Below are 26,240 nucleotides of genomic sequence, written 5' to 3' on the forward strand. Positions count from 1 at the left end.
GCCCTGCCATAAGTCCTGCTTAGGCTCTTTGCTGCAAGCAGTCCACCTGAAGGAAAAGTGGATGGCTGAAGAAGACTGCCTGTAGCATGCCAAGGGCTTGGTTTACTGCTTTGCTGCTCACCATTAGGCTGTCTGCTGATCTTTGTCCCTGTCAAGTAAAAGGAACTAATATCTTTAAAGTGCCTGAGGTGGTTGAGGAGGAGGAGCCAAAAGAAGAGGTTCCAGTGGTTGTTCCCAAGAAGCCTGAGACGGTGACCAAGAAGCCTGTGCCAGTGTCCAAGAAGCCTGAGGCAGTGATCAAAAAGCCTGTACCAGTGCCCAAAAAACCAGAGCCTGTGCCAGTGCCCAAGAAACCAGAGCCTGTACCTGTTCTTAAAAAACGTGAGGTTCCTCCATTGAAAGGTATATAGATCAGTGTCATGAACAGTTTTGGTATTTTCAGTGATATGCACAGTGCTTATATATTTGTGTATGCACTGTCCCTGAAAATTTTATTCTTCATATTCTTAATCTGTTTCTCATTATTGGCTCTTTTCTGCATTGTGCTTTTGTTTGTTTCAATATTCACAAAAATGAAAATTAAATATCTTTAAAGCACCAGAAGTGACAGCGAGAACTGTCCCAGAGGAGAAAGTGACTCTTGAAACACCTAAAAAGCCAGAATTCAAAAAACCAGAGCCTCCTCCAACCAAAGGTATATATGTCTTGAAGGCACTTAGAATGTCTTTTCTGTTTCTCTTTCCTTTGTTTATAACTGTGTCTATAGAACGTGTCATGTTGACTTCCTGTTTAGAACACACTCTTTTGTTGTTATGGACACTGTTACTTGCTGTTATTTTCTTTGTGGTAGTTGCCATTGTTTTTCTATGTTTCATTCACACAATTATTTGCATGTAAATAAAATGTATTAATATTTTTTGAAGTGCTTGAGGCCCCCAAGAAAGTTGCCTCTGAGGAGGAAGTACCTGTTGCTCTTCCTAAAATACCTGAACCTCTACCAAGTGAAGGTATTATTGTAAAGGCAGTCCTTTTAACTGTTATTCCAAATGTATGCTTTAAAAAAAAAAAAAATTGTTCTTTGTTCCCCATTCTAGTTCTTGTAATTTGTTCACTTCACATTTTAGATTATACCAATTTGTGTTTTTTGTCTCTTTTATTACAGTTCGTTATGAGAGAGTAAAATATTACTTTAAATATTTTCACATGGTCCTATGTTGGGTATTCTTAAGAGTATATTTTATCATTCAATTTTAGGCAATAATCAATTCTCACTAAATTCACATTTCGTAAGACCTAGTATTTCTATTGCTGTAATCTTAAATTAACTGAGAACATTCAAGCTTTTATTTTCTCCAGTTGTAAATACTCATCCAAATTTTATTTCGTTTATATTGTATGCAGAAAAAATACTATCCTCCACATAACCCTGAATTATACTTGCAGATAAAGCAGTTTTCTCAAAGAATGCATTAACTGCAAAATTAGCAGTATGAGCTGATACTGAGTGATTATGTATCCTAACATGTATTTGTCTGTGTGTATTGGAGTAGCCTGCTTTTTATTGGTGTGTGCAATGATCTTATCATTGGAAACTTACACCAGTTATCAATGTTCTTTAAAGAATATGAAATTGAAAAGGAAAGTGAAGTTGAAGAAACAGAAGAAATTTCAGTAACAGAAGTAGAAGAAACTTTACCTGTTGAAGGTATATAGATTACCTAGAGGCTATCAGACAGTTTCCTCTTTCATTACTGCTCAGATTTTCTTGCTCTGTTTTTCTCCACAAATATACCTGTGTGCTGTCAGTCTCCATGTATTTCCTTCCCTGTTAAATGTTGCAAACGAGTTCAGATCTCTTAATTCTTCTAAGTATAATATGCAAAATATTTTAAGTGCTTTCACTTTGTTTCCTGTCAACCGGATTCTTCTTATCATTTGCTTTCCCATCTTTGTCCTCATGTTATTAACATGTTTTTTTAAGTGAGCTTGAATGTTTGTATTTTGTGTAAGCTACAGAGCAATAGCCTAAAACTCTTACTCCCATTTGATCAATGAGATTTTTTTCATTAACTTCATTGGAAATGGAAAATGATCGTCTTTATGTTCGCACTCTTCACGTCTACTGTGGTAGTACGTTTATTCTAAATATACCTAATGTTATTTAAAGCACCAGAACCTGAAAAGAAAATTCCTGAAAAGCGAAAGCCAGCAGTTCCTGCACCAGTAGAAGATATTAAACTGGCAAAAGAACTACTTAAAGGTATAAGCATCTGAAGCCACCATTTACAATGGAGATTCAGACATGTAATCTTTTTTAATTACACTGGTGAATCTTAAAAAGCGTGCTTTAAAACGTGTCACTGGATTTTTTTTCCTTCTCTATTATTACTCTAATAAGGCATTTTGCTAATGCTAAATCTTTATGAATTTTCAGCATATTGTGGGTAAATAATATTTTTTTACTTACCATATTTTACTAGTATTATGCCAAGTCAGTTTGCATGCATTCTTTTCAGTAGTTCTTGAATAAATAAATGTATTTATAAATATCTTTAGAAAGTTAACACATTCGTTATGCTTAATATAATTCTTCTACTTTTAACATGTTCTTACAAAGGACAAGAATCCTCACCCATAATTTGCTGATTCTGCTTTGTAAACATTGGTTTCAAATCAACTCTGCTTCATTTCATCAGACTTCTTCTAAATAGCTAATCAACCAGAATCTTACCTTTGTAACCCTTGGCTTTCTACAATGTCACTTGTATTAACCAGCTATATGGATTTTTGAGAAACTTATTTCTTTTTGGAATCAGATGATATATATGATAAAATTCAAATAATTTTCTTTAAAGCTCCTGAAACAAGGAAGAAAGTTGTGACAGCAAAACCTGTTGAGGCTCCACAATTGGAACCCCCACCTGCTAAAGGTACCTACCTAATAGAAATATCTTTATTCTCTGAGGCATCTTTTGAAACAAGACTTATATCTTTCAGTATATTCTTCTTTAATTTGCTCAGAAATATAAACTGGTGCCTTTGTTAGATTATACTTCAAGAATAGACTCTAGTCTTGAATAGATATAGTCCATGTCCTCATTAAATTTCCATTTTACAATTCGTGAGATGCAAAAAAGATAATAATGGAAGAGTAAGAAAGTTTTGTCATTTGTGTTTATTCCAGTTCTCTGCTTACAGAGAAATAAGAATATGCTCTTTAAATGTATATAGCATTGTTCATCCATACTTACTATTTGTCTGAAATGTAACTTTTTTTGTGAAAAGATGCTTCCAGAATTAGCTTGTGAAAGATAAATTGAGCAAGACACTTCACAAGTACTCCTTTGCATTCTTCATACGTACTAGGGTTCTAAGCAACACCATATAAATATCTCTTCTTAATGTTTCTTAAATTTAGAGATTAAACTATGAATATCATAGTACAGGTGAAGGTAATGAAAGAGTTAAAATGTAACTATGATAACTCTCTTTGAATACGTAACTCTTCTAGTTTTCTTAGTCCATACTTCAGTTTTGTTATTTTGTATGAAAATTTACTCTTGTGCATAGGCCTTTAAGACCACTGTGAACAAATAATATGGGAGGTTGATTGAAAATACTGACTTCAATCTCAGCAATTATTTGCTTTGAATGTTCAGTAGTGGACCAGCACTTTATTTGTGTGTTTGGAGTTGTTAGTTGTTAGTTAGCTCTTTCTACTGGTATGAACCTATAATAAAATCTGGAATAACGTTCTTCTAAGTTCCTGGACTTGTAAAGAAACCTCGTAGAATAATTCCTGAAGTTACTCCTCCACCGAAAGAAGAAGTTGTTTTGAAAAGAGGTACAGTAACAATATAAAACAGTATAAAACCCCAGCATACTAACATTGTTCAGTGTGTTCTCCTAAGTAATGTTGCTTTATGTGGTGTAGAAAATTACATGAATAGTGTACTACCTGATGGGTGTGTATCGTGGAAAGAGTTTATAACTGAAGAGATAAAGCAAGGGCATATCAAAAATTAGTTAAGTCCAAAGGAACTGTGCTGAAAACAGAGTAGAATGGTGAAAATCTGTTTCACTGTTGTAACTCTCTTCTGTTTTCTATTGTCTATAAAGCTTATACAAAAACTCAATTTTTCAGTATCTTCAGTTCATGGACACCTACGTATTTTCCTGTGATACTGTAGATTTTACTAAAAATCACACGTGGCATTCTCTTTTATGATTTTCTTGGAATTACTGCACTGCTCCCAAGGTCCAGTGGCACTGTTGGACATCATTCTCCTTTCCTGCAAAGTCTTGAGCCTTCCAAATTACTTTGTGCTCAAAGCTTAAAAAAGAAGTAGTAATTCCCATTCTCTTTGAAATACTGAGTGATCATTTGTGCCCTTCAAATTTTAGACCATCCAATTCCACAGATGTTCAGTTTTTCAGATGAATCTCATTAGATACCCAAAATGCATATCTGACAGGACAAAAATAACTAAAATGTAACCCAGACAAGGTATAAATTAGAGCTCTCCAAATACAACAATTGAAAATTATAGTTTTCTTCTCTGATGGAAGTCAGTAGATATTTAATCCAGAATCCTTCATTTTGTCCCTGAAAATCACCTATAACTTAAGTTATTAATGCATAATTGTGTGGTAATTGATCATTAAATTGTAATAGATGCACTTTTTCTCTCAGAAGAAAACACGAGACTGACAGATGTCATTCAAATGTTGTATATGGACACTTATCTGCTAACTAAATCCTCACAGAATTAATCCAATATTCACTCACCATAGATGCAAAGATACATTAAGAACAGTTCCTAAAATGTGCTGAAAAGAAAGCGCTAAGAAATTGCAGTGATGTTATTTAATCTAGTAGGACATTTTGAATTTCATATTGGATATTTGTAGATTAAAAATAGCTTGACATGAAAAGCTGTTGTTAACTAACATGCTTGATGAATATTGTGTAAATAGATAATATTATTTTAAAATATATTTTATCTTCCATTATTCTCCTGAAATACCTACCCATCATATCTTTTCCATGAAAATTCTATGATAAGAAATCGTATTCTGTCATAGACAGTTAACATCTTTCTACTCAAAGAGATTGATCTTAAAGCATCTTTTTGCTCTAGGTTATTTTTAACTGCTTTCAGAATAGTATTGTACTGTGTATTTCATATGCCTATTTCTTCACCAATTGTATATGTTTAGTCTTTTGTCTTACTCACTATCTATCTTATTCATTTGTTTACCTGTGCTTTAAAAACTGAAATTACTTTTCTTTTAAAGTTCTTAGAAAGAAACCAGAAGAGGAAGAACCTAAACCAGAGAAAGAACCTAAACCTGAAGTTAAACCAGTACCTACACCAGTAGAAAAAATTAAGAAACCTGAAGGTACTAGCTTACATTCAAATCTGTCTGGTAGAAAAGTTTTGTGGAAAAGAAAAAACAACAAAAAATTTAAAAAATATTCTCTGCAACTCAGAGTTCCAAAATTCTCTGAATTTTAAAATTCAGGTTTGAATAGATGAGCTTCATAAATGTAGTTTTGTGAATCAGAGCTTTGCTGGAAGCACCACCAAATTTGGCATGCACATTGGGATCTGAATTCTACAATGTGTGATTACTTGTCAATCTGAGTGTAGAAGAGAAATTTACAAGTATACTGTAAAACTGATTGAAAAAGCTGCAGTGAACTGGTTGATCCAAATATTCTTTTAGCCAAGGTCTTCAAATATGTGTCCTTTTGTCCATTTTACTGCTTCTAATTTATTCAAATCCTAGCCTTAAAAATACATGTTCTTAAAACTTAATGTCTCAAAGTCTTGAAATCTGAAAAGAGTGAAAACTTAATTATATTGGAGAGTGAGGTATCTGGAGATCCAAGGTGTTTCAGTGTATCTTACAAAATAATGTTTTAAAGTCTCAGAAGTTCCCAAGAAGAAACCTGAGATACCTGTCATTAAAAAGGAGGAGAAACATGTTCCTGAACCACCAAAAGGTACAGATGTGTGATGCTATTTTTCTTATTGCAGCAACTAAATTATATTAATTGCTGCATTTCATTTAAACTAATGCACTGTTGCCATCCCCTCTGTCCATGACTATTGGATATGTGTTAACTACTTTGCATTCTTCAGGATTTCTTTTTGTTTTTGATTCTTTAGTGCTTGAAAAATTCATCTTTTTTTTCTATTTTATCTTGCTTTTAAAGAGTTCATCTCAAGTAAATTTCTTGCTTGCTGGCAAAATTGGTTGGAAACAATTAATTAAGTCTGTCCTCCATTAACTCTGTCTGTATTGTGGCTTGTAAATTTTATGTCCAATGAGAATATAAATTATATAAATTAACCTATTTGTGATTGTTGTGTTTCAAATGCCAGAACCTAAGCAGGCAGCTATCTCAGTTCCTGGGCCTGAACCTAAACCTGCCGTAGGTAAGACTTCTTTAGCCATGAATACCAGTGCAACCTTACTTGTACATCTTATCTTTTTCATTTAGAGTTTTTTCCTTAAAATGACATTAAAAATACATGTCAGCTTTAGTACTGTAAAGACATGCACTCTGCAGAATATCTTAGAGAATTAGAGAATATCATGCTTAAAACAAAAGTATTCATTGAAATAAATAAATGAGAGCTCCTTTATAATTTTTGTCCTACAGCTTTAAAATCTCCAAAGCCAGCAGCAGAACCAGCACCAGCTATTACTACTGCACCAGTGACAACTCCTGTTGTTGGAAAGAAAGCAGGTATTTATGATAGTTCTATGCTACTTGTAGGGTTTTTCTCTATAAGATAACTAAATACATGAAAGATAAAGACAATTAAGAGCTGTACAATCATATAACTCATTCATTACCAGGTAATTTTAGATCCTGTCCCAGGATCCTGATATCCTTGATACTACCACCTGATGTGAAGTTTATCTCTGTGGAATTCCACTGAGATGAATCTGTACTATTGTTTCTGGATTGTGAAATGTATGCTTGTATTTTTTTTTTTCCTACTATGAAGTTTGTGTATTCTGTTTATTCATGTTGTTTATGTTCTGATGTATGTCTTGTGAACTGCATCTTGAATCTTCTGTGTTGTAAATGGATGATTACACATATTTCTAGATAATTCCTGCATTATTGATCTTCTGCTTTCAATAATAATAATTTGTTATTGAAATCCCAAGGGAAAGTGGCAGCAGTGTTGAAGAAACACCATATTGATAGTTTAATATGATATGCTTAGGACTGTAAGTCATACCCCACTGTGAACAAATCGTTCTTTCTCCTCCTCAAAGCATTCTAAGTCTGAGGTCCATCAGTAGAACTGATGTAGGTGCTGCTCGCCCATAATTAAATCAGCCATTGATTAGATGACATAGTGGCACTACTATCCATTTTATATAGGTAACCAGGTCCTAAAGAACCATTACTTTCTGCTGCTTTTAACCTGGATTGAATATGGACTGGTAAACTACTGGGATGTTGCTCTCTACCATGACATTTTGCTTTCTGTGCTGTTTTTATGTATCATTCTTATCTTTTTTGTTTCGTTTTGTGTTTTGTTGTATAGTCTGTTGTACGAAGAAAAATTGTTCTATGTTCACTTTATTTCAGGTATAGCTGGAAATTTTGTCTTAAAATGTGCTGTTCTTGATGCTTGTTCTTTTGGATTTTAACTCTCTAAATTACCTGTGAAATCTTTGTAGCTGCAGAAAAACCCGATGCACCATCTTTACTAAAGCATAAAGGTAAAATGCCTCCAGTGGAAGAAGACAAGACTGAGTCAATTGTGTTAAAGAAGATATCAGTTGAGAAACATGCACATATAAAAGAGAGAGTAAGTCCTAAAGAGTCAGATCTGGACATTCAGATGGTAGAGCCTCTTGAGTTAAAAACTTTGCTGGAAACTGCTGATGGATTACTAAAATCACAGGGATATGAGCAGGAGCAAGTAATTCTTAAATATTTTGTGCTGCCTCCTGAAGGAGAGGAGCTAGAAATGACTCATTTGATTTCAAGGACTCCTACCCCTACAGGTGAGACAAAAGAAATTGCAATGGGTCACATTATTTATGAAAAGAATGAACCACTACTAGTTAATGAGGAATTGCAATTGATCTGTGTATCGTCTGAACACGAGGAAATTGTTTGCAGAGAAGGAAAGAGGGATGAAGCTAAACTGGCTGTTCATGAGGAAGGTGATATAGAGAGAATCTCTGACAAGTCTAGGCTTCTTCAGGAAAAAGAGATTCCTGCACATGAAAAAGGAGGGGAAAATGAATCAAATTATGTACCTAGTCTTATACCCAGAAGGCCTTTTGATCCCAGAGACAAGAAGAGATTTCTAAGAAAAGAGAGAAAATCGAACATAAGTTTGCAACATGAAGAACTTCCCATTAAGGATAAAACCTCATTTGTGAAGATTATCACACAAGCAGAAATATCTGATATTCCTCTGCTTACCAGTGAAGAAAAGAGAGGAGAATTTACTCTAGAGAAATCAGAAATTCTCCCTGGAGAATCCACGAAGGACCGCGGTATGCAGATGAAGAAATCTGGTACCACAGTAGCTGAAATTCGTATGTATAAGATTCTTAATAAAGAAGCAAAGAAAATGGAAATTATTCAAGATCATGAGAAAGAGTCTGATGAGACTACTGAACCAGCACTGAAAAAAGATATTGACCTAGAACACCTCAGTGAAGAAAAGGTGGTCCCTAAAGTAAAAGCTCACAGAGTCTTTGAACAGTATATTCTTTGTCCACAAGTAGTGGAAATGAAAACAGGAGAAAAATATTCTGCAGAGGAAGGAGAACCCATTGAACTTCATTGTGAGGAGGGTTTAGAAACACTGCTGACTGAGAAAGCACTACTAAGTGATAAAAAACCAGACAGAAGAATTGTACCAGAGAAGAAAGACAAAACTGTTTTCAGCAGCCACTTAAAAAAAGACAAATTTGGACAGTCAAATGCCCCTGAAGAACTTCCCGTGGGAAAACAAGAATTTGATACAGTGATTATAGGTGAAGGAATGGAAAGAGAAGTTCCTATAGGAGAATATGAAAAGGGAGTTGGAGATGAAATAGCTAACAGAAATGAGTCAGCAAAGAAAGTTCCTATTCAGCCACCAAGGAATCAAGATAAAAAACTATTCCAAAAGCTTCATACTACTCAGTATGAAAGTGAAAAAGCTCCGGATGTCAAAAGCAGCAAAATTAAAACTGAAGAAAAGAAAGCTCCTCTGACTGTGGAAGAAGTGAAGCTTTCTGGAGGAGTGCTTCAAGAGATAGAAGGTATATCAGATGAAAAACCAGCAGCTGAAAATGACATTAGAAAAAGCACATCTGTTACTAAGAAAAAAGAGAAGGAAATGCTTCCAGGTAAAGGAATTCCTGCAAGTGGAGAAATCACTTACTCCTCCAGCATAGGTAAGATAATCACTCCCAAGAAAGTGGAAGGAGGGAAAGAGTACTGGAAATCAGAACCTGCTCATGTGATTGAGCAGGCCAGTAGCCTCTTGAGTGATGACAGGAATTTGGATGCATCCAGCGAATCACATCAAGTTCTGGATGTTCCTGCTAAGCCTCATGCAAAGCGAGGTGAGGAAGACTACTGCCAAATTCTTCCACAAAGTGCTTGTAATATTTGCTTCAAGAGAAAGTACCGTTTGCCATTGCAGTGTTTGTTCTTTAACACCATTCACATTTCCATCCACTCTATTGGCATTCAGCCACCCTTTACATGTTTGTTTTACTTGTATATATGTATCTCTGTGCTGTTTATGTTCACTGTCTGAACATCACGCTTTTGTAAGACTGTATAAATCATGTTGCGTGCCACTGTCTTCTCAGAAATACTTGCACAATTTTTCTAGCATTCATTTTTCCATCCACTGCAATAAAATCTGTCCTGCATTTTGTTCATATCATTCTGACATTAAAAGTATACACTACATTTTCTTTCACAAATCATGATAAGAAGCAGCATAGTGTGGCAAATGCTTTCAGAAGTTTTAGATGGGTCATCACAAATTGGACAACTTATGGAACATCTTCAGTTGTGAGAATATCACATTATCCTGAAATGTATTTAATTTATACAACTTATATTTTTGTTGTCTCTATTAGTAAGTGTGTGTGCTTTTTCTCAAATAACACATAATTTGTAACAGGTACTTCAACTGTTTTGATTGACAAGTTGGTACTGATTAAGACCCTAATTGCAAGTGAAGTGTTAGGGTATGGCAGAATTTTACAGGACAATAAATTGAGGCATTAGTAGCTCCTAAGCTGCCTTTTGGTCTCCGGTGCTGAATATATCATTCCCATCCTCAAAGATACTGAGCTTTCATTCAGATATAGACAGCATAAGCTGAATAAATATGTATGTCTATATCTTCCTCCCCTTCCATGTGTTCATAACAAAGGGAGGAGAAAATATTATTTGTCAAATAAATTTATCTTAATTTAATATGCATGTTTATTTAACTCCATTTCTAATAATATTGCTGTTCTGCTTCAGAGGCCAAGCCAACAAAAGAAGAAACTCCAAAGGGTATCAGCCCAGTCAAAGGTAAGAATGATTACTAAATGGCTATGATTGCTATTGTTTTACAATCCTGAACTCAAATTATCAATAATGCTTTGAGCAAAAAAAAAATCACTATTCAGCAATCTTCTAAATTAGACTACCCAGCAAAGATTTTTATAGTGTGTTGGAAGATTTGTTGTTTTTGCCTAAGCAACAGTAGTTAATAGGCATACTTTCAATAAAAATGTCTAAAATTTCAGTTGATTCAGCCATTGATAGAAAATGTCAGTTAACCTTTGCATGCTTTTCTCAATAGTTGGACATCACCAGAATATTAGACAGAACCAAACTTGGCTATTGTGTGAGTGTAGTTAGAGATTGCACAGCCTTCCAACAAAGTTATATCATGCGAGCAAGGCTATGCCTCCACTTTCAGGGCACAACTAGTCTATTGGAAGCAAAGAGGAGATGGCAGAAGAGCTACTTAAACCCCTTTGATTCTCATACAAATCAGATTGTTCTGAAGTTTAAGCCCAATTTATCTCAAAATATCTGTGCCTTCAAATTCAATAGATAAATGCATGATTCTGTTTTTCTATGTTTTGGTTTGAATAGATGAGATTTTGTGATCTTGTTACTAGTACAGTCACAGTTTTTTCAGTTCATCTAATATTAACTCAAAAAATTAACACTAATTAACTGGCCCTATTGAAATTCCACTAAGAGCATAGGGTTCTGCAATACTATGAAATGCATAATTGAAGCAGGTGGATCAGAAACCAGTTCCAGTTTGGAATTGCAGGAAACTTACAAGAAAAGTAAAATAAAACAATTAAATTATTTGTTTCTGATTCTGAATTACAGCCAAGAAGACACCTTCACCAGCAGATGCAGAAAGGAGGAAACTCAGGCCAGGTAGCGGTGGTGAAAAACCTCCTGAAGAGCCTCCATTCACTTATCAACTCAAGGCTGTGCCACTGAAGTTTGTCAAGGAGATGAAAGATATAGTGCTGAAAGAAGCAGAATCTGTTGGGTCTTCTGCAATCTTTGAAGTCCTTATTTCACCATCCACTGCAATTACCAGCTGGATGAAGGATGGAAGTAACATCCGAGAGAGCCCAAAGCACAAGTTTATTGCTGATGGCAAAGACAGGAAACTGCATATCATTGATGTCCAGCTGTCAGATGCTGGTGAATATACTTGTGTATTACGACTAGGGAACAAAGAGAAGACCTCTACTGCCAAACTCATTGTTGAAGGTAATCCCACTTCAGATCTGTCAGTAATTTAAAGGCTAACTCCTACTAAAGCTTATGAATTTACAGTGATAAATACATATTTTAGTTTTCATCAATAACTATAAAGTTTGATTTAGTATGTAAGGTACTCTTCATCATGCTATACAAATGAGAGAAATCAAAATAATGTGTTTCCCTCAGAACTCCCGGTACGATTTGTGAAAACACTTGAAGAAGAAGTCACTGTGGTTAAAGGCCAGCCACTGTACTTGACTTGTGAGCTTAATAAAGAAAGAAGTGTGGTCTGGAGAAGGGATGGGAAGATCATCAAAGACAAGCCTGGGAAATTTGCTCTGGGTATTATTGGTTTGTCACATTCCCTCACCATCACTGATTCAGATGATTCTGATGCTGGCACCTACACTGTTACCGTGGAAGACTCTGAGCTCTCATGCTCATCTTGTGTTAAGGTAGTAGGTAAGCAATCAAAATAATCTTCTCTTTCCTCTATGGCTCTTTTAAAATCAGTATTTCGCCCGTAGCATTGCAATATAAACTTATAGGTAGCACTTCTGCAGCTATTAAATGCTTGCTGTAATATAAAATCTGTAAGTCCTCTTTCTTCTGTTTATGATTCATCAATTTGTAATAAAATAACCTATATTTCTGTGCAACTTCTTATAATGCAGAAGTGATAAGAGACTGGCTAGTAAAACCTATAAGAGACCAGCATGTAAAGCCAAAAGGAACAGCTACTTTTACCTGTGACATTGTCAAGGATACACCAAACATTAAATGGTTTAAAGGCGATGAGGAAATTCCTGCTGAACCAACTGACAAGACAGAAATCTTGAAAGAAGGAAATAAAATTTTCCTGAAAATTAAGAATGCTGGCCCTGCTGATATTGGAGAATATTCAGTAGAAATTGAAGGTCGCAGATACCCAGCTAAACTGACCCTTGGGGGTAAGGATTCTCTTATTTTCAATGTTTAATCACCTTATATGTTATAAATTCCAAAATCTCTAAACAAAAATAAAAATGGTCATTTGAGTTCTTGTAAAGCTTTATCAAAACTTGACCTAATTTCATATCTGCTAATTTGTGCATTCTAGAACGTGAAGTTGAACTTCTGAAGCCATTAGAGGATGTTACAGTTTACGAGAAAGAAACAGCAAACTTTGATACAGAAATATCGGAAGAAGATATTCCTGGTGAATGGAAGCTGAAAGGTGAAATCCTGCGACCCTCACCTGTAAGCATTCTTGAATATAACAACATAGCTTACTTAAAATTAAACACTATGAGCAGGTTCACTTTTTATGATAAAAAGTTTTTATGATAAAATTTTTGCAGACATGCCACTCTTACTCAGTCCAGAGTGTAGAAAGACTAAACATTTTGGTGATTAAAAAGATGTGGTTCTCAAAGTAAAGATTATATGCCTTAAGGCTCTCTTTTGAACTGCTTATTTTCTCAAAAGATAATGGCATATTATTCAGACTGTAATAGATATAACTTATGTACATCAGAGGGAACAAATATTTAAAAGAAGGGTAGAGAACTGAATAAATGCACTCTGTTTTTTAATTGTCATTTTTTAGTAAGTGTTAATTTTTTGAGAAATAATTCCAGTCTGACTCTACAGTGTATCAAATGTTAGTAGAATTTCTTTATTTAAAATGTCTAAAAGTAATGAATTTGCATAATATTTACCAAAGTCTGTCATCCCTGCAGACATGTGAAATCAAAGCTGAAGGAGGAAAACGCTTCCTAACTTTGCACAAAGTCAAGTTAGAGCAAGCTGGTGAAGTCCTTTACCAAGCGCTTAATGCAGTTACTACAGCTATCCTGACGGTGAAAGGTACAATGTGCTGTGAAATGAAACACAACATCAACTTTGAAAGAGTTCTGAGCACGGATACAAATAATGTGTTCTGTTTTGTTTTTAGAAATTGAACTGGACTTTGCTGTTCCCCTAAAAGATGTCACTGTCCCTGAGAAACGCCAAGCAAGATTTGAATGTGTCCTTACCAGAGAAGCCAATGTTATATGGTCTAAGGGCACTGATATACTGAAGATTGGAGAAAAGTTTGACATCATTGCAGATGGAAAGAAACATATTCTTGTAATCAATGATTCTCAGTTTGATGACGAAGGAGAATACACTGCTGAAGTTGAAGGCAAGAAGAGCACCGCAAGACTGTTTGTTGAAGGCAAGTATTTTATGAACAAAATGTTACAAATTACGTATATATAACACATCTTCTAGAATCACGAGCTTTTTTTTTTTCTGTTGATACTTATGCGTGCTTTTTAACCTACAGGTGTGAGGCTGAAGTTCATCTCACCTCTACAGGATCAAACAGTGAAAGAAGGAGAAACAGCTCACTTTCAGTTTGAGCTTTCTCATGAAGACATGCTAGTGAAATGGTACAAAAATGATAAGAGACTCCATACAAGCAGAACCGTTTTTATTACTTCAGAAGGAAAAGTTCATAAACTAGAAATGAGAGAAGTAACACTTGATGATATCTCTGAAATCAAAGCTGTAGTTAAGGATATGAACACACAAGCAAACCTCAAAGTCTTAGGTAATTACTTAAATATGCTATATAAAATACACTATATCATAACTATAAGCAATGTTTTTAAGTAGAGAGTTGCAAAATAATACATTTGTATCACTAATTTAATGTTTCATATTCAATATCCCTTTTGTAGAGGCTGATCCATACTTCACTGTGAGATTACAAGACTACAGTGCTCTGGAGAAAGATGATGTTACTCTGCAGTGTGAGCTTAGCAAAGATGTCCCAGTAAAATGGTACAAAGATGGTGAAGAACTAGTTGCTTCAAGCAGAATTTCCATAAAAACAGATGGCTTGCGCCGTATCCTAACAATCAAGAAGGCTGCAGAGGGTGACAAGGGTGTTTATGAGTGTAGCTGTGGAACGGACAAGACAAATTGTAACATTGGCATTGAGCGTAAGTCATCATACCTTGTCTAAGGGAAAGTACTGAAGCCTTTGTAAAACAAAGTTGATAGATGATAATGGTTATGTAGTTGAAATGTATAAATTAACAATTACCAAGTATATTAAGAAGAGACAATATATATGTAAATGGCTGTTGTAAAGACAGTGATTCTCATTTTTGCCTCTGTCCATTTACAGTCAGGGAAAAAAAAGCTTAATTAAATATAGCATATCTAACTTAATTATGAAGAAAAATATTCTTGCTGAAGATAACTAAACTTTCAGACATATTGTAGGAAGATGTTGTAGACTGAATTTTTTAAAAAGAGGTCACATTTATCAGTAGTAGTATTTGAATTCTGAAAAAAGGAATAAGGAGAGAGTTGAGATCCTTTTCAGTCCTACATTTTCTATGTTACAAAATGAGTAAGAAAATGTGAACTTTTTTTTCCTTTTAGCTCGCTTAATTAAAGTGGAGCGCCCGCTGTATGGAGTGGAAGTATTTGTTGGTGAAACAGCACGTTTTGAAATTGAGATTTCTGAGCCGGATGTCCATCCCATATGGAAACTGAAGGGAGAGACCCTAACACCTTCACCTGTGAGACTGCTGCTTTATTCTTAGACAATAATTTATGCTAGGAAAACGTATTTGATTATAAAGTTTGCTGAGTAGCTTCTTGGAATACCTATATTTCAGTGGTTCTTTTTTCTTTATTACCAGGAGTGTGAAATCCTTGAAGATGGGAAGAAGCATGTTCTCATCCTTCATAACTGCAGACTGGATATGACTGGAGAAGTGTCTTTCCAAGCTGCTAATGCTAAAAGTGCTGCCAATCTGAAAGTGAAAGGTACAGCTTGCACTTTGCCAAGGTCTTAGGGCACTAGAACAAATCCAGTGGTAGCAATTTCTATATAAATCTACTGCTGAACTGAAAGTACTCATCTTTGATTTCAGAATTGCCTCTCATCTTCATTACTCCACTAAGTGATGTGAAGGTCTTTGAGAAGGATGAAGCCAAGTTTGAATGTGAAGTGTCCAGAGAGCCCAAGACCTTCCGCTGGTTAAAAGGAACACAAGAGATCACTTCTGATGAAAGATTTGAAATAATTTCGGATGGGACAAAGCATGCTCTGATTATTAAATCTGTTGCATTTGATGATGAGGCTAAATATATGTTTGAAGCTGAAGATAAAAGAACAAGTGCCAAACTAATTATTGAAGGTTTGTTTGCCTTTATAGGAAAGAGTTGTGACATAGTTGTTCTTAAACTGTTTTTATTCATAGTATTTTTACTAATGAAATATTTTGTTGACATAGGTATTCGCCTGAAATTCATTACTCCTCTCAAGGATGTAACAAAAAAGGAGCGAGAAACTGCAGTGTTCACAGTAGAACTCTCTCATGAAAATATCCCCGTTGTCTGGTTCAAGAATGACCAACGATTACATACCACTAAAGTGGTTTCAATGACAGATGATGGCAAATTTCATACACTCACAATCAAAGATCTTACTATTGATGATACTTCTCAGATTAGAGTGGAAGCTATGGGCAAATCCTCAGAAGCTAAACTCACTGTTCTGGGTAAGCATACCCAAAAAGATTTTATATGATATGTTATTATCAGAAGAGTCTTCCTAATGAAAAATCAGAAGGTCTTGTAATTTGTTTGGTTTGGCAAGGATTGGGTTTTTGTGTTTTTTTCTACCTAAACCTATTCTACAGTGTTTTACAATTTGCTTGTCTTCCACTGGGCTTCATTTACCCTTCACAAGGGATGATTAAAATAACTTTGAGCTTTCATCCAGGCGTGGCAAAATTAGCTATAAAATACTACTTATATGGTGCTCTGAAGCTCCTACAAAGAGTGAAATCATTTTGTCAGCAATATGAGTAATACACTGAAATGCTTCTTAGATATGTTTTCTTTTTTTGCAGCAAACTATGCAATAATAATAAGGACTATATTTGATTGCTCTTACAAGGCATAAACAGGAAATATATTTACAGTAAGAATCATTGTCCTTTCACTTTCAGAGGGAGACCCTTACTTCACTGGGAAGCTTCAGGATTACACAGCTGTAGAGAAAGATGAAGTGATTTTACAATGTGAAATCAGCAAAGCAGATGCCCCAGTGAAATGGATGAAGGATGGCAAACCAATTACTCCATCAAAGAATGTTGTTATTAAGGCTGATGGTAAAAAGAGAATACTTATACTGAAGAAAGCTTTGAAGAAAGACATTGGACAATATACTTGTGATTGTGGTACCGATCAAACCTCTGCTAACCTCAATATTGAAGGTAGGATTGGGTTGCTATGTCAAAGTAGTCTTTTGGGGTCCACTAGAGACTGACGGAATCAATCTTTCTTTTTTTCTTCCTCTCTCCAGACAGAGATATTGAAATTATCCGTCCACTATACAGTGTGGAGGTGATTGAGACAGAGACTGCCCGTTTTGATATTGAAATATCTGAGGAAGGTGTCCATGGCAATTGGAAGCTAAAAGGAGAACCCCTGACTGAATCACCTGTAAGCATGTGTTTTAAGTTCTTTCTTATATGTTACTTAACAATTTTACATGTAGCTGGAATGTGAGGGAGAAGCAGGCGGTTGCAGAAATTAAGTGAAAATTCATTCGACTTTCAGTTAGGGTAACTATTGTAAAAATAGTGTAATTTTCCTAATAACTTTAAAAATGTAATAGAAATCAGTACAAAATATTATATGAAATATCTAAATAATAAATGATTTTACATAAATACACTCTCTGTTGCCAGTTCCTAAAAATTAAAATGCAGAGACCTTATGGAGTTCTGTTAAATGTGATAGCATTTGAAAATAGAAACTTTAGATTCTGTGAGTTTTTTTGTTTGTTTGTTGTTTTTTTTTTGAGTTATGTTTGTTACAAACAGATGTAGATCTCATTTTTATACTCTTCACTGTTGCTATGACAGCTAAAAAATATTTTAAATGGTGTATGACTTAATTAAATATTATTAATTCCTTAGTGGTAAGATCTGGAAGTTTAAAAAAAGTACAGTCATGACAGGAAATAATTTGGCAATGTTTGATGTTACAGTGCTGATGTGAATAATCAAAATGATCAAAAGTTCCATGAAAATCATTGTCTGGATGAAAGAACCCTTCTTAAGAAAAGATCACAAAGCAAGCTTACCTTACCATTTTCTATTTCTCTCTGGCCTTCTGATTGGTCTTCATATGAATGGTATTGGCTAATCCATCAGCACATATACGTGCCACCCTCATAAATACACTGCCTCTTGCATGTTTTCCGGATTGCATTAGAAAGGAGGAAAAGAAAGGGAGCAGACTATGAATGAATGTTTATGGAGTATGTTAGGGGCAGTGGGTCTGAGTTTTCTGAGTGTAGGAGAACATAACAGATGCATGGTCTGAGGAGAAGTATGGGCTGGTCTGCTGAGGAACACAAACAAGATACTGAAAAAAATTATTTCACTTTTCTTTTTGAAGGACTGTGAAATCAAGGAGGAAGGCAAAAAGCACTTTCTTACCTTGTACAATGTACGTTTAGATCAAGCTGGTGGAGTAGATTTCCAAGCAGCAAATGCCAAATCTGGTGCTCACCTTCGAGTGAAACGTAAGTGTCTTTGAAACACTTATGAACGTATGAATGTTTTACGTACTCAAAACTTCTTTAGTATGAGTGGACAAATCTGTATATTGTAATCTACCCAAGCCAATTTTTTCTAGAACAAGTAGCTCAAGCTATTCTTTTATCCTTTAATTAAAGAACGTTGATATTTATTTAGTTAGTTATTATAAGTTGGATATAGTTTATTCATATAGGTGAAAAAAAAGTAAGGAGATGGCCGTGAACGTTTCTTCATGATCTGGCATCATATGTAGTTATGAAATCAAAGTATCACAGTGAAGGCTTTGCAGCATTAAAATATCGTGTTAACTTGAGAAGAGGGGATCACAGTGATATTTGGGGATAGGGTTAAGATCGTGATGGACAGGGACAGACCACATGGTTGAAGACCACTTGTTTCCTACTCCAATCCTAGCCCTCGCTATTTTGGAAAACACATGCCTTATCTAGCAAGAGGCATGCAAGGATTGGCAGAGAGACAGATGCACAGCAACTTTCCTGCTGACCTTGTTCAATTTAAAGAAGCATGCTCTGCAAATAGGAAATTTTTGGTCACTAGCCCTTCCCCTAAAAACCCAGGGTGGCCCCTTCTATTTAGAGAATTAAAAGAGCAGCACTGCAATGTCTGTCTCTCTTGAGGGAAGCCACCATGGAGATTAGTACATAAGGGCAGCAGTTCTCTCTTGGGTAGAAGTGACTAATCTGAAAATGATGTCTTCTTACCAAGCTCGAGTAATAGGCTTGCTGAGACCTCTCAAGGATGTAACAGTGACAGCTGGGGAATCTGCAACTTTTGATTGTGAACTCTCTTACGAGGGAATTCCAGTAGAGTGGTACCTGCAAGGAAAGAAACTGGAGCCCAGTGATAAGGTAGGGAGACTAAACTTTATTTTCCCTTACGTTTCGTCTTCCTTCCTCCCTTTCATCTCTCTTCCACTTTTTTATTTATTATTTATATTTGTTATTTTTTTTAATTTACTTTCTGCTAGTAGAGATACTAAGGCACAGCACTGCTGTTGTGCTGAATGGTAACTTCTCACTGACTAAGACATGGAATATTTTACCTGGAAAAGAAGGAGGATTTGAAATACTACATTTTGTACAAAGGGAAGCTAAGACTTTAGTGCCTGATTCTGTGCAAGATGCTGTTGCAGGGATGATGAATTATTTTTCCTCTGGTTAATTGCAGCTACTGTGAGAGAGTTTTGAAAGGTGCTTTCAGGAAATGTTTTTTTTCTTGAATGCTGAGTTGCAGTCCAATTCTGCATATAAGGGGATTAAGAGGATTCAAATTCCATTTCAGGCATTTGTTCTGGCACTCAAGATAACTTTCTGAGCAGATTTGCTTGTCCAGCACTTCTCACTAACTATTTTTAACCCTTCATCAAGTGCTGGCTCTTAACTTTGAGATCTGAGCGGTCTGGAATGTAGCCAGTTTAACATTTAAAATTAATGGAAGGGGGAGATAATATACAAAGCATAAAATAAAATAGGTATGACTGGTTTTAAGAGTACTTTTTTTTTTTACATATTAGCTCTTCTCCATGAGAAGTAATGAGAAGTAATGAGAATATAAGTGGAGATGTAAGTTGTAAATCTCAGACAAAACAAACCTTCGAGGGATCATAGAATGTAGCAAAGTTTCAGAACCTGTAGTTTTGCTCCTAATGATACTTCAGTATATATTTTTTACTTTTAAATGTAGTTTTAACAGATTGTATTGAAATCTTCCTGAGCTTTACCAAATTTGCTTAAGTGAAATCTAAATCATTAAAACATATAGAAATAAGACAAGAAAACAATTATCAGAGGAGTGACAATCCAATTTACTATATTTATGAACAGATAGGCAAAATTGAAACTCAACAAATGGGACATTTAGTAAACCAAAGTGATTACTTCTGAGTTTAGAAAAAAAAATGTTGAAAACTATTAATCACTGCTATGGCTTCGTATTTATTACTGCCTGGCAAGTTATCACAAGTTTAATATTTCTGTATGATCCTTTCAATTACTTGAAAATTCGAGATTTTTATTCAGCTTGCGTATCTACTTAAAACTGTCATTTTTCTATAGCTGAAATTTGTGAAGGAATGTTTATGTAGAGGTAGCTTATTAAAATGCATGATTACCAAGAATTTTCAACTATAAATGAACAGGGATATTTTTTTCAGGCAGAATTTTCTACAAAATTTAATAATAGAAAGTCAAACTAGCACTTGAAAAAGGGGGGGACCAAGCTGCTTTGTATTTCTGTAAAATTTTTTACTTCAGATGTAGACAGAATAATAGCATAAGCATAAAAATAAAATTTCAGATTTTTGTAAGTGAAAAGACAAAGCAGAAATGATTCTCAAAATCCTCAGAAGATTTTTATTTTGAGCTATATTTAGCATATGTATAAGGAAATTATCTGAACTTCATATAGAAGGAAACAAAAAAAAAACTGTAGACAACAGCAAAAAAAAAAAAACTATTTCATTAAATGTTTCTCAAATCTTTGTTGTAGATACTTACAAAAGTATTTTTTATGTACTTTATAAGGTTGTCACACGTGCTGAAGGGAGAGCTCACACACTTATTCTTAGAGATGTCAAGTTAACAGATGCTGGAGAAGTGTCACTGACTGCAAAAGATTTCAGAACTCAGGCAAATCTTTTTGTGAAAGGTAAGTCAGTCATTTTAATTATACCGTAGCCAGTATTAACGGCCCATTCATGTTTCACCCCACAATAGGATGTCAGCGTACACCATATATCAAATTAGAAGACTCATATATACAACATTAGAATGCTAAATAAATTTCCTTACTAAAAATACCCCTTTAAAATCTTGATGTTTCATGGAAGAGTTGAGAAAATGATGAAATAGTGAAATAGTGGAAATGTGACAGATGTCTCCCGATCAATCAGTTCCTTAGGGTTTCTACAGCTTCACTGCAGATTTGAACTTTCAAATGGCCTCAGTATGACACACCAATACAATATCTAGTTAAGACTTGCTTTTAGTCTTTCAAGTATCTGGAAAATTATGAAAAAAAAACTTCAACAGACAAGTTCAAGAGTGCTGTTGATTATTCAATTAAAAAAGTAAAACAGCATGGAAAGTTCTGTACTAGCAGAAGGCCAGATGTGATTTAGATCTTTTCTACCAAAAATCTGTCTACTTTCAGAACCCCCAGTTGAATTCACTAAACCACTTGAGGATCAGACTGTTGAAGAGGAGGCCACTGCAATACTGGAATGTGAAGTTTCAAGGGAAAATGCAAAAGTAAAATGGTTTAAAAATGGAGAAGAAGTTCATAAAACAAAGAAGTATGATATCATTTCTGAAGGCAGAGTCAGAAAACTCGTTATCCATGGCTGCACGCTGGATGATGCAAAAACATATACTTGTGATGCCAAAGATTTTAAGACATCATGTTTTCTCAATGTCGAACGTAAGTAGTTTATAATTTTCTATGGAATAAGTGCTATAGACACTATGTACTATGATTAGCAATAAATCATAATATACATTTCAGCAATTTATTTTGCTTTATCTGGGGTCTTCCTCTACTAAAAATTCTGGGTTTTTTTGTAGCTCTTCGTGTTGAGTTCCTGAGGCCACTAACTGACCTTGAAGTTAAAGAAAAAGAGTCTGCTCGGTTTGAATGTGAAATTTCTCGCCCAGGTGTCAAGGTCAATAATTTTTTATTTTTTTTAATTTGAGTAGTTCCTTCAACTAGAGCTTTTATTTAAAATTGTTGCAAAAGAACACACAGCTGAAATCTGTGCTGAGCATGTTAATTTTAATAGCCATGTCAATTTGTTTTAAAACAGGTGAAGTGGTTTAAGGATGGCATTGAAATTAGAAAAGGCAAGAAGTATGATATAATTTCCAAAGGGGCAGAACGCATTCTTGTTATTAGTAAATGTCTCTTTGATGATGAAGCTGAATATGCCTGTGAAGCAAAAACAGCTAGAACTTCTGGCCTTCTTACAGTGATAGGTAAACACATTATTTTCAGAATCTAATCTGTAAAGAAGAAAAAATGTTATTTTGATGTAAGATCTTAATTGGTTTTCCAAATTCTTTTTTGCAGAGGAAGAAGCTGTTTTCACAAAAAATCTTCATGATCTTGAAGTAAATGAAAATGAGACTGTAAGGTTGATCTGTGAAATCTCAAAGCCTAATGCTGAAGTTACTTGGTTTAAAGGAGATGAGGAGGTGCCTGATGGTGGTAGATTTGAATACATTTCTGATGGCCGAAAGAGAATTCTTGTCATACGTAATGCTCATCCTGAGGATGCTGGCAAATATACTTGCAAACTACCAAGCTCTAGTACAACAGGAAAACTTACTGTACATGGTAAGAGAGTTACTTTTTTGTCTCTGTTCTGAAAAAAGAGATTAATTAGATCAATACATTTATTCTCTTTATAAAAAGAGAAATAAAATGATATATGTGTACAAATTATTTATTTATTTATTTTTAGAACTTGCTGCAGAATTTCTTACCAGACCACAAAATCTTGAAGTTCTTGAAGGAGACAAAGCTGAATTTGCCTGTTCAGTATCCAAAGAGGCAATAACAGTACAATGGCTGTGGGGTGACACAGTCCTGGAACCCAGTGATAAGTATGACATCATTTCAGATGGCAAAAAGAGGACACTTGTGGTTAAAGACTCTGTTATAGGAGATGCAGGAAAGTACTCTGTCATGGTTGGTGAAGCTAAAGCTACAGCACGTCTGACAGTGATTGGTAGGTTTTGTTTTATCATTGTGCGTATTTTATTGCATTTCTTGTACAACGTGATTTATTACTTCTTCCATTTTTTCAATTTCAGAAAAACTCAGGATTGTAACTCCCCTTAAGGACCAAGAAGTTAATGAGGGTCAAGAAATTATCTTCAACTGTGAAGTAAATAAAGAGGGTGCCAAAGAGAAGTGGTACAAAAATGGCGAGGCAATATTTGATAGTGCAAAATATATTATTGTCCAGAAGGATTTAGTTTATACTCTCCGAATCAGGGATACACAGTTGAAAGATCAAGCTACCTACAGTATCTCACTGTCAAACCACAGAGGGGAACATGCCGAGAGCTCTGCTGCCTTAACAGTACTAGGTAAAAAAAAAACTTTCACTATATTACAGCTATTCAATGACCATTGCTTTGATTTCACAGGATGCAAATTAATCATGTTGGTTTTTTTTAATTCTTAATAGAGGAGGACCTTAGAATTGTTGAACCTCTTGAAGACATTGAGACCATGGAAAAGAAAACCGTCACATTCTGGTGCAAAGTCAATCGTCTTAATGCAACTCTCAAATGGACAAAGAATGGTGAAGAGATCACCTTTGACAAGCGTATTCTGTATAAAATTGATAAATACAAACACTCACTCATCATAAAAGACTGTGGCTTTAAAGATGAAGGTGAATACACTGTAACTGCTGGACAAGACAAATCTGTTGCAGAACTTCTCATCACAGAAGCACCAGCAGATTTCATTGAACATCTCCAGGACCAGACTGTCACTGAATTTGATGATGCTGTCTTTACCTGCCAGCTGTCCAAGGAGAAAGCTAGTGTAAAATGGTATAGAAATGGCAGAGAAATCAAAGAAGGCAAAAAGTACGCATATTTTATTATGCTTGTTCATATGTTAAACATATTCACTTTACTTTCTGTCTTTATCTGGAAATTAAAATACTGCTTACTTATTTTCTCTTCCATAAAGATATCAGTTTGAAAAGGATGGAAATCTTCACAGATTAATCATAAAAGACTGTAGACTAGATGACGAATGTGAATATTCCTGTGGAGTGGATGACAGAAAATCTAGGGCAAGACTTTTTGTTGAAGGTACTTGTAAAATTAAGTAGAATTAATTTCTTCATTATTTAGTGATAGTAGAAATGATAGACAAATAACCCTAAATGAATTGACATTCATTTCAGAAATCCCTGTGGAGATTATTCGACCACCGCAAGATGTTTATGAAGCTCCTGGTGCAGATGTCATCTTCATGGCTGAACTGAACAAAGATGGTGTGGAAGTCAAGTGGCTGAGAAACAACATGATTATCATCCAAGGAGACAAACATCAAATGATGAGTGAAGGAAAAGTCCATAGGCTGCAGGTGTGCGAGATAAAGCCTCGTGACCAAGGGGAATACAGATTTATTGCTAAAGATAAGGAAGCAAGAGCTAAACTTGAATTAGCTGGTAAGTTTTCTGTTTCATACTTGTTTTATAAAATGTAAGATTAGTGAAATAAGTCTTCAACTAAATTTTGTTTTTCTTCTTTCAAACAGTTGCATTAAAGAGAATATGCAATTAGGCATATGCTGTTGAGGAAATTATAGGACATTTTTCATTGTCTACAGTAAGAGCAAGAATTGAGGTTTACAGAAGACAGAACCATTTCATTAGGTCACTGCAGATGTGAAAAGCAAAAATTATTTGACATGATCACTTTAGTTATATGAGTTATGGCTTCATTTATTCAACTTTAGACCAGTAAATTACATTAAATTAATGCTCAAAAAGCAGCTCCATCTTCTCTGGCTTTCCCTGATTTTCTTGGTCTCTGGAGCAATCCAATGAATACATAAAGGAACTTGTTTAGAATTCACCTAACAGCTCCTTTTGTTTTTCTACAGCTGCTTCTTTGCTTACCACACATGCATTATTCTTTTAATATGGAGGTACTCATTTGTCACATTGATATTCCTTAGCTGCACCTAGAATCAAGACTGGTGATCAAAACCTGGTGGTTGATGTTGGGAAGCCTTTAACTATGACTGTTCCATATGATGCCTACCCAAGAGCAGAAGCTGAATGGTTGAAAGGGGAGGAAAGTCTGCCAACAACAACTGTTGATACAACAAATGACTGTACTACCTTCAAAATTTATGAAGCAAAGAAATCGGATAAGGGAAGGTACAAGGTTGTACTTCGAAACAAACATGGCCAGGCAGAAGCTTTCATCAATGTAGAGGTCATTGGTAAGTGCTCCTGTTATTAAATTTTTACTTACATTTAGTTAAGTCAAATAAAATAAAAAGATGCAATCACCTAAATTATTGTTATGTATTTGTTAGATGTTCCAGGGCCAGTTAGAAACTTGGAAGTCACTGAAACTTATGATGGTGAAGTTGGCCTTGCCTGGCAAGAACCAGAAAGTGATGGTGGAAGTAAAATCATTGGCTACGTTGTTGAAAGGCGTGATATCAAGCGTAAGACTTGGATTGTGGCCACTGATCATGCTGAAAATTGTGAATACACTGTTACTGGACTTCAGAAAGGAGGAGTTGAGTACCTCTTCCGTGTAAGCGCACGGAACCGAGTGGGTACTGGTGAGCCAATAGAAACAGAGAGACCTGTGGAAGCTAAAAGCAAATTTGGTGAGCAGAAGTTATGAAAAATTTGGTGTTTTTTGACAGCATGAAAGAAAAACAAAACATTACTTACTGTAACAATAGATAGAGAAACGCCCTTGTTTTTTCTTTTTCTCCATAAAATGAAATGCAGACGTTCCTGGTCCTCCTCAAAATGTAGAAGTTACTGATGTGAATAGGTTTGGTGCTACCCTTACCTGGGAAGTTCCTGAGTATGATGGAGGATCTCCAATTACTGGCTATGTTATTGAACTGCGTAACAGAGCTTCCATCAAATGGGAGCCAACTATGACCACTGGAGCTGATGAACTGTCAGCTGTCCTGACTGATGTTGTGGAAAATGAAGAATATTTCTTCAGAGTTAGAGCTCAAAATATAGTTGGAGTTGGCAAACCAAGTCATCCTACACGTGCAGTGAAGATTATGGACCCAGTTGGTAAGCATGCCAGTACTACTGTGAT

At 35.1% G+C, this 26,240-nt stretch overlaps 1 protein-coding gene across 1 annotated transcript in view; it reads left to right on the plus strand.

Annotated features, from left to right (window-relative positions):
• TTN (titin) overlaps window positions 1-26,240 on the plus strand; it is a 235,702-nt gene that overhangs the window by 124,099 nt on the left and 85,363 nt on the right. The window contains 40 exon segments of the mRNA XM_031554287.1: window positions 596-694; window positions 924-1,007; window positions 1,622-1,705; window positions 2,168-2,260; window positions 2,856-2,930; window positions 3,764-3,844; window positions 5,299-5,403; window positions 5,933-6,010; window positions 6,393-6,446; window positions 6,674-6,760; window positions 10,529-10,579; window positions 11,402-11,797; window positions 11,978-12,253; window positions 12,466-12,741; window positions 12,891-13,030; window positions 13,513-13,639; window positions 13,728-13,991; window positions 14,103-14,369; window positions 14,500-14,763; window positions 15,212-15,351; window positions 15,475-15,601; window positions 15,709-15,975; window positions 16,072-16,338; window positions 16,792-17,058; window positions 17,148-17,287; window positions 18,251-18,377; window positions 19,120-19,262; window positions 20,937-21,060; window positions 21,565-21,831; window positions 21,975-22,072; window positions 22,214-22,382; window positions 22,477-22,743; window positions 22,871-23,137; window positions 23,223-23,501; window positions 23,603-24,011; window positions 24,118-24,242; window positions 24,338-24,604; window positions 25,117-25,386; window positions 25,483-25,785; window positions 25,913-26,215. Of these exon segments, the coding sequence (XP_031410147.1) occupies window positions 596-694; window positions 924-1,007; window positions 1,622-1,705; window positions 2,168-2,260; window positions 2,856-2,930; window positions 3,764-3,844; window positions 5,299-5,403; window positions 5,933-6,010; window positions 6,393-6,446; window positions 6,674-6,760; window positions 10,529-10,579; window positions 11,402-11,797; window positions 11,978-12,253; window positions 12,466-12,741; window positions 12,891-13,030; window positions 13,513-13,639; window positions 13,728-13,991; window positions 14,103-14,369; window positions 14,500-14,763; window positions 15,212-15,351; window positions 15,475-15,601; window positions 15,709-15,975; window positions 16,072-16,338; window positions 16,792-17,058; window positions 17,148-17,287; window positions 18,251-18,377; window positions 19,120-19,262; window positions 20,937-21,060; window positions 21,565-21,831; window positions 21,975-22,072; window positions 22,214-22,382; window positions 22,477-22,743; window positions 22,871-23,137; window positions 23,223-23,501; window positions 23,603-24,011; window positions 24,118-24,242; window positions 24,338-24,604; window positions 25,117-25,386; window positions 25,483-25,785; window positions 25,913-26,215 (7,527 nt within the window).

Source organism: Meleagris gallopavo, chromosome 7 (assembly GCF_000146605.3).
Source record: "Meleagris gallopavo isolate NT-WF06-2002-E0010 breed Aviagen turkey brand Nicholas breeding stock chromosome 7, Turkey_5.1, whole genome shotgun sequence".
NCBI classification, from domain to species: domain Eukaryota; kingdom Metazoa; phylum Chordata; class Aves; order Galliformes; family Phasianidae; genus Meleagris; species Meleagris gallopavo.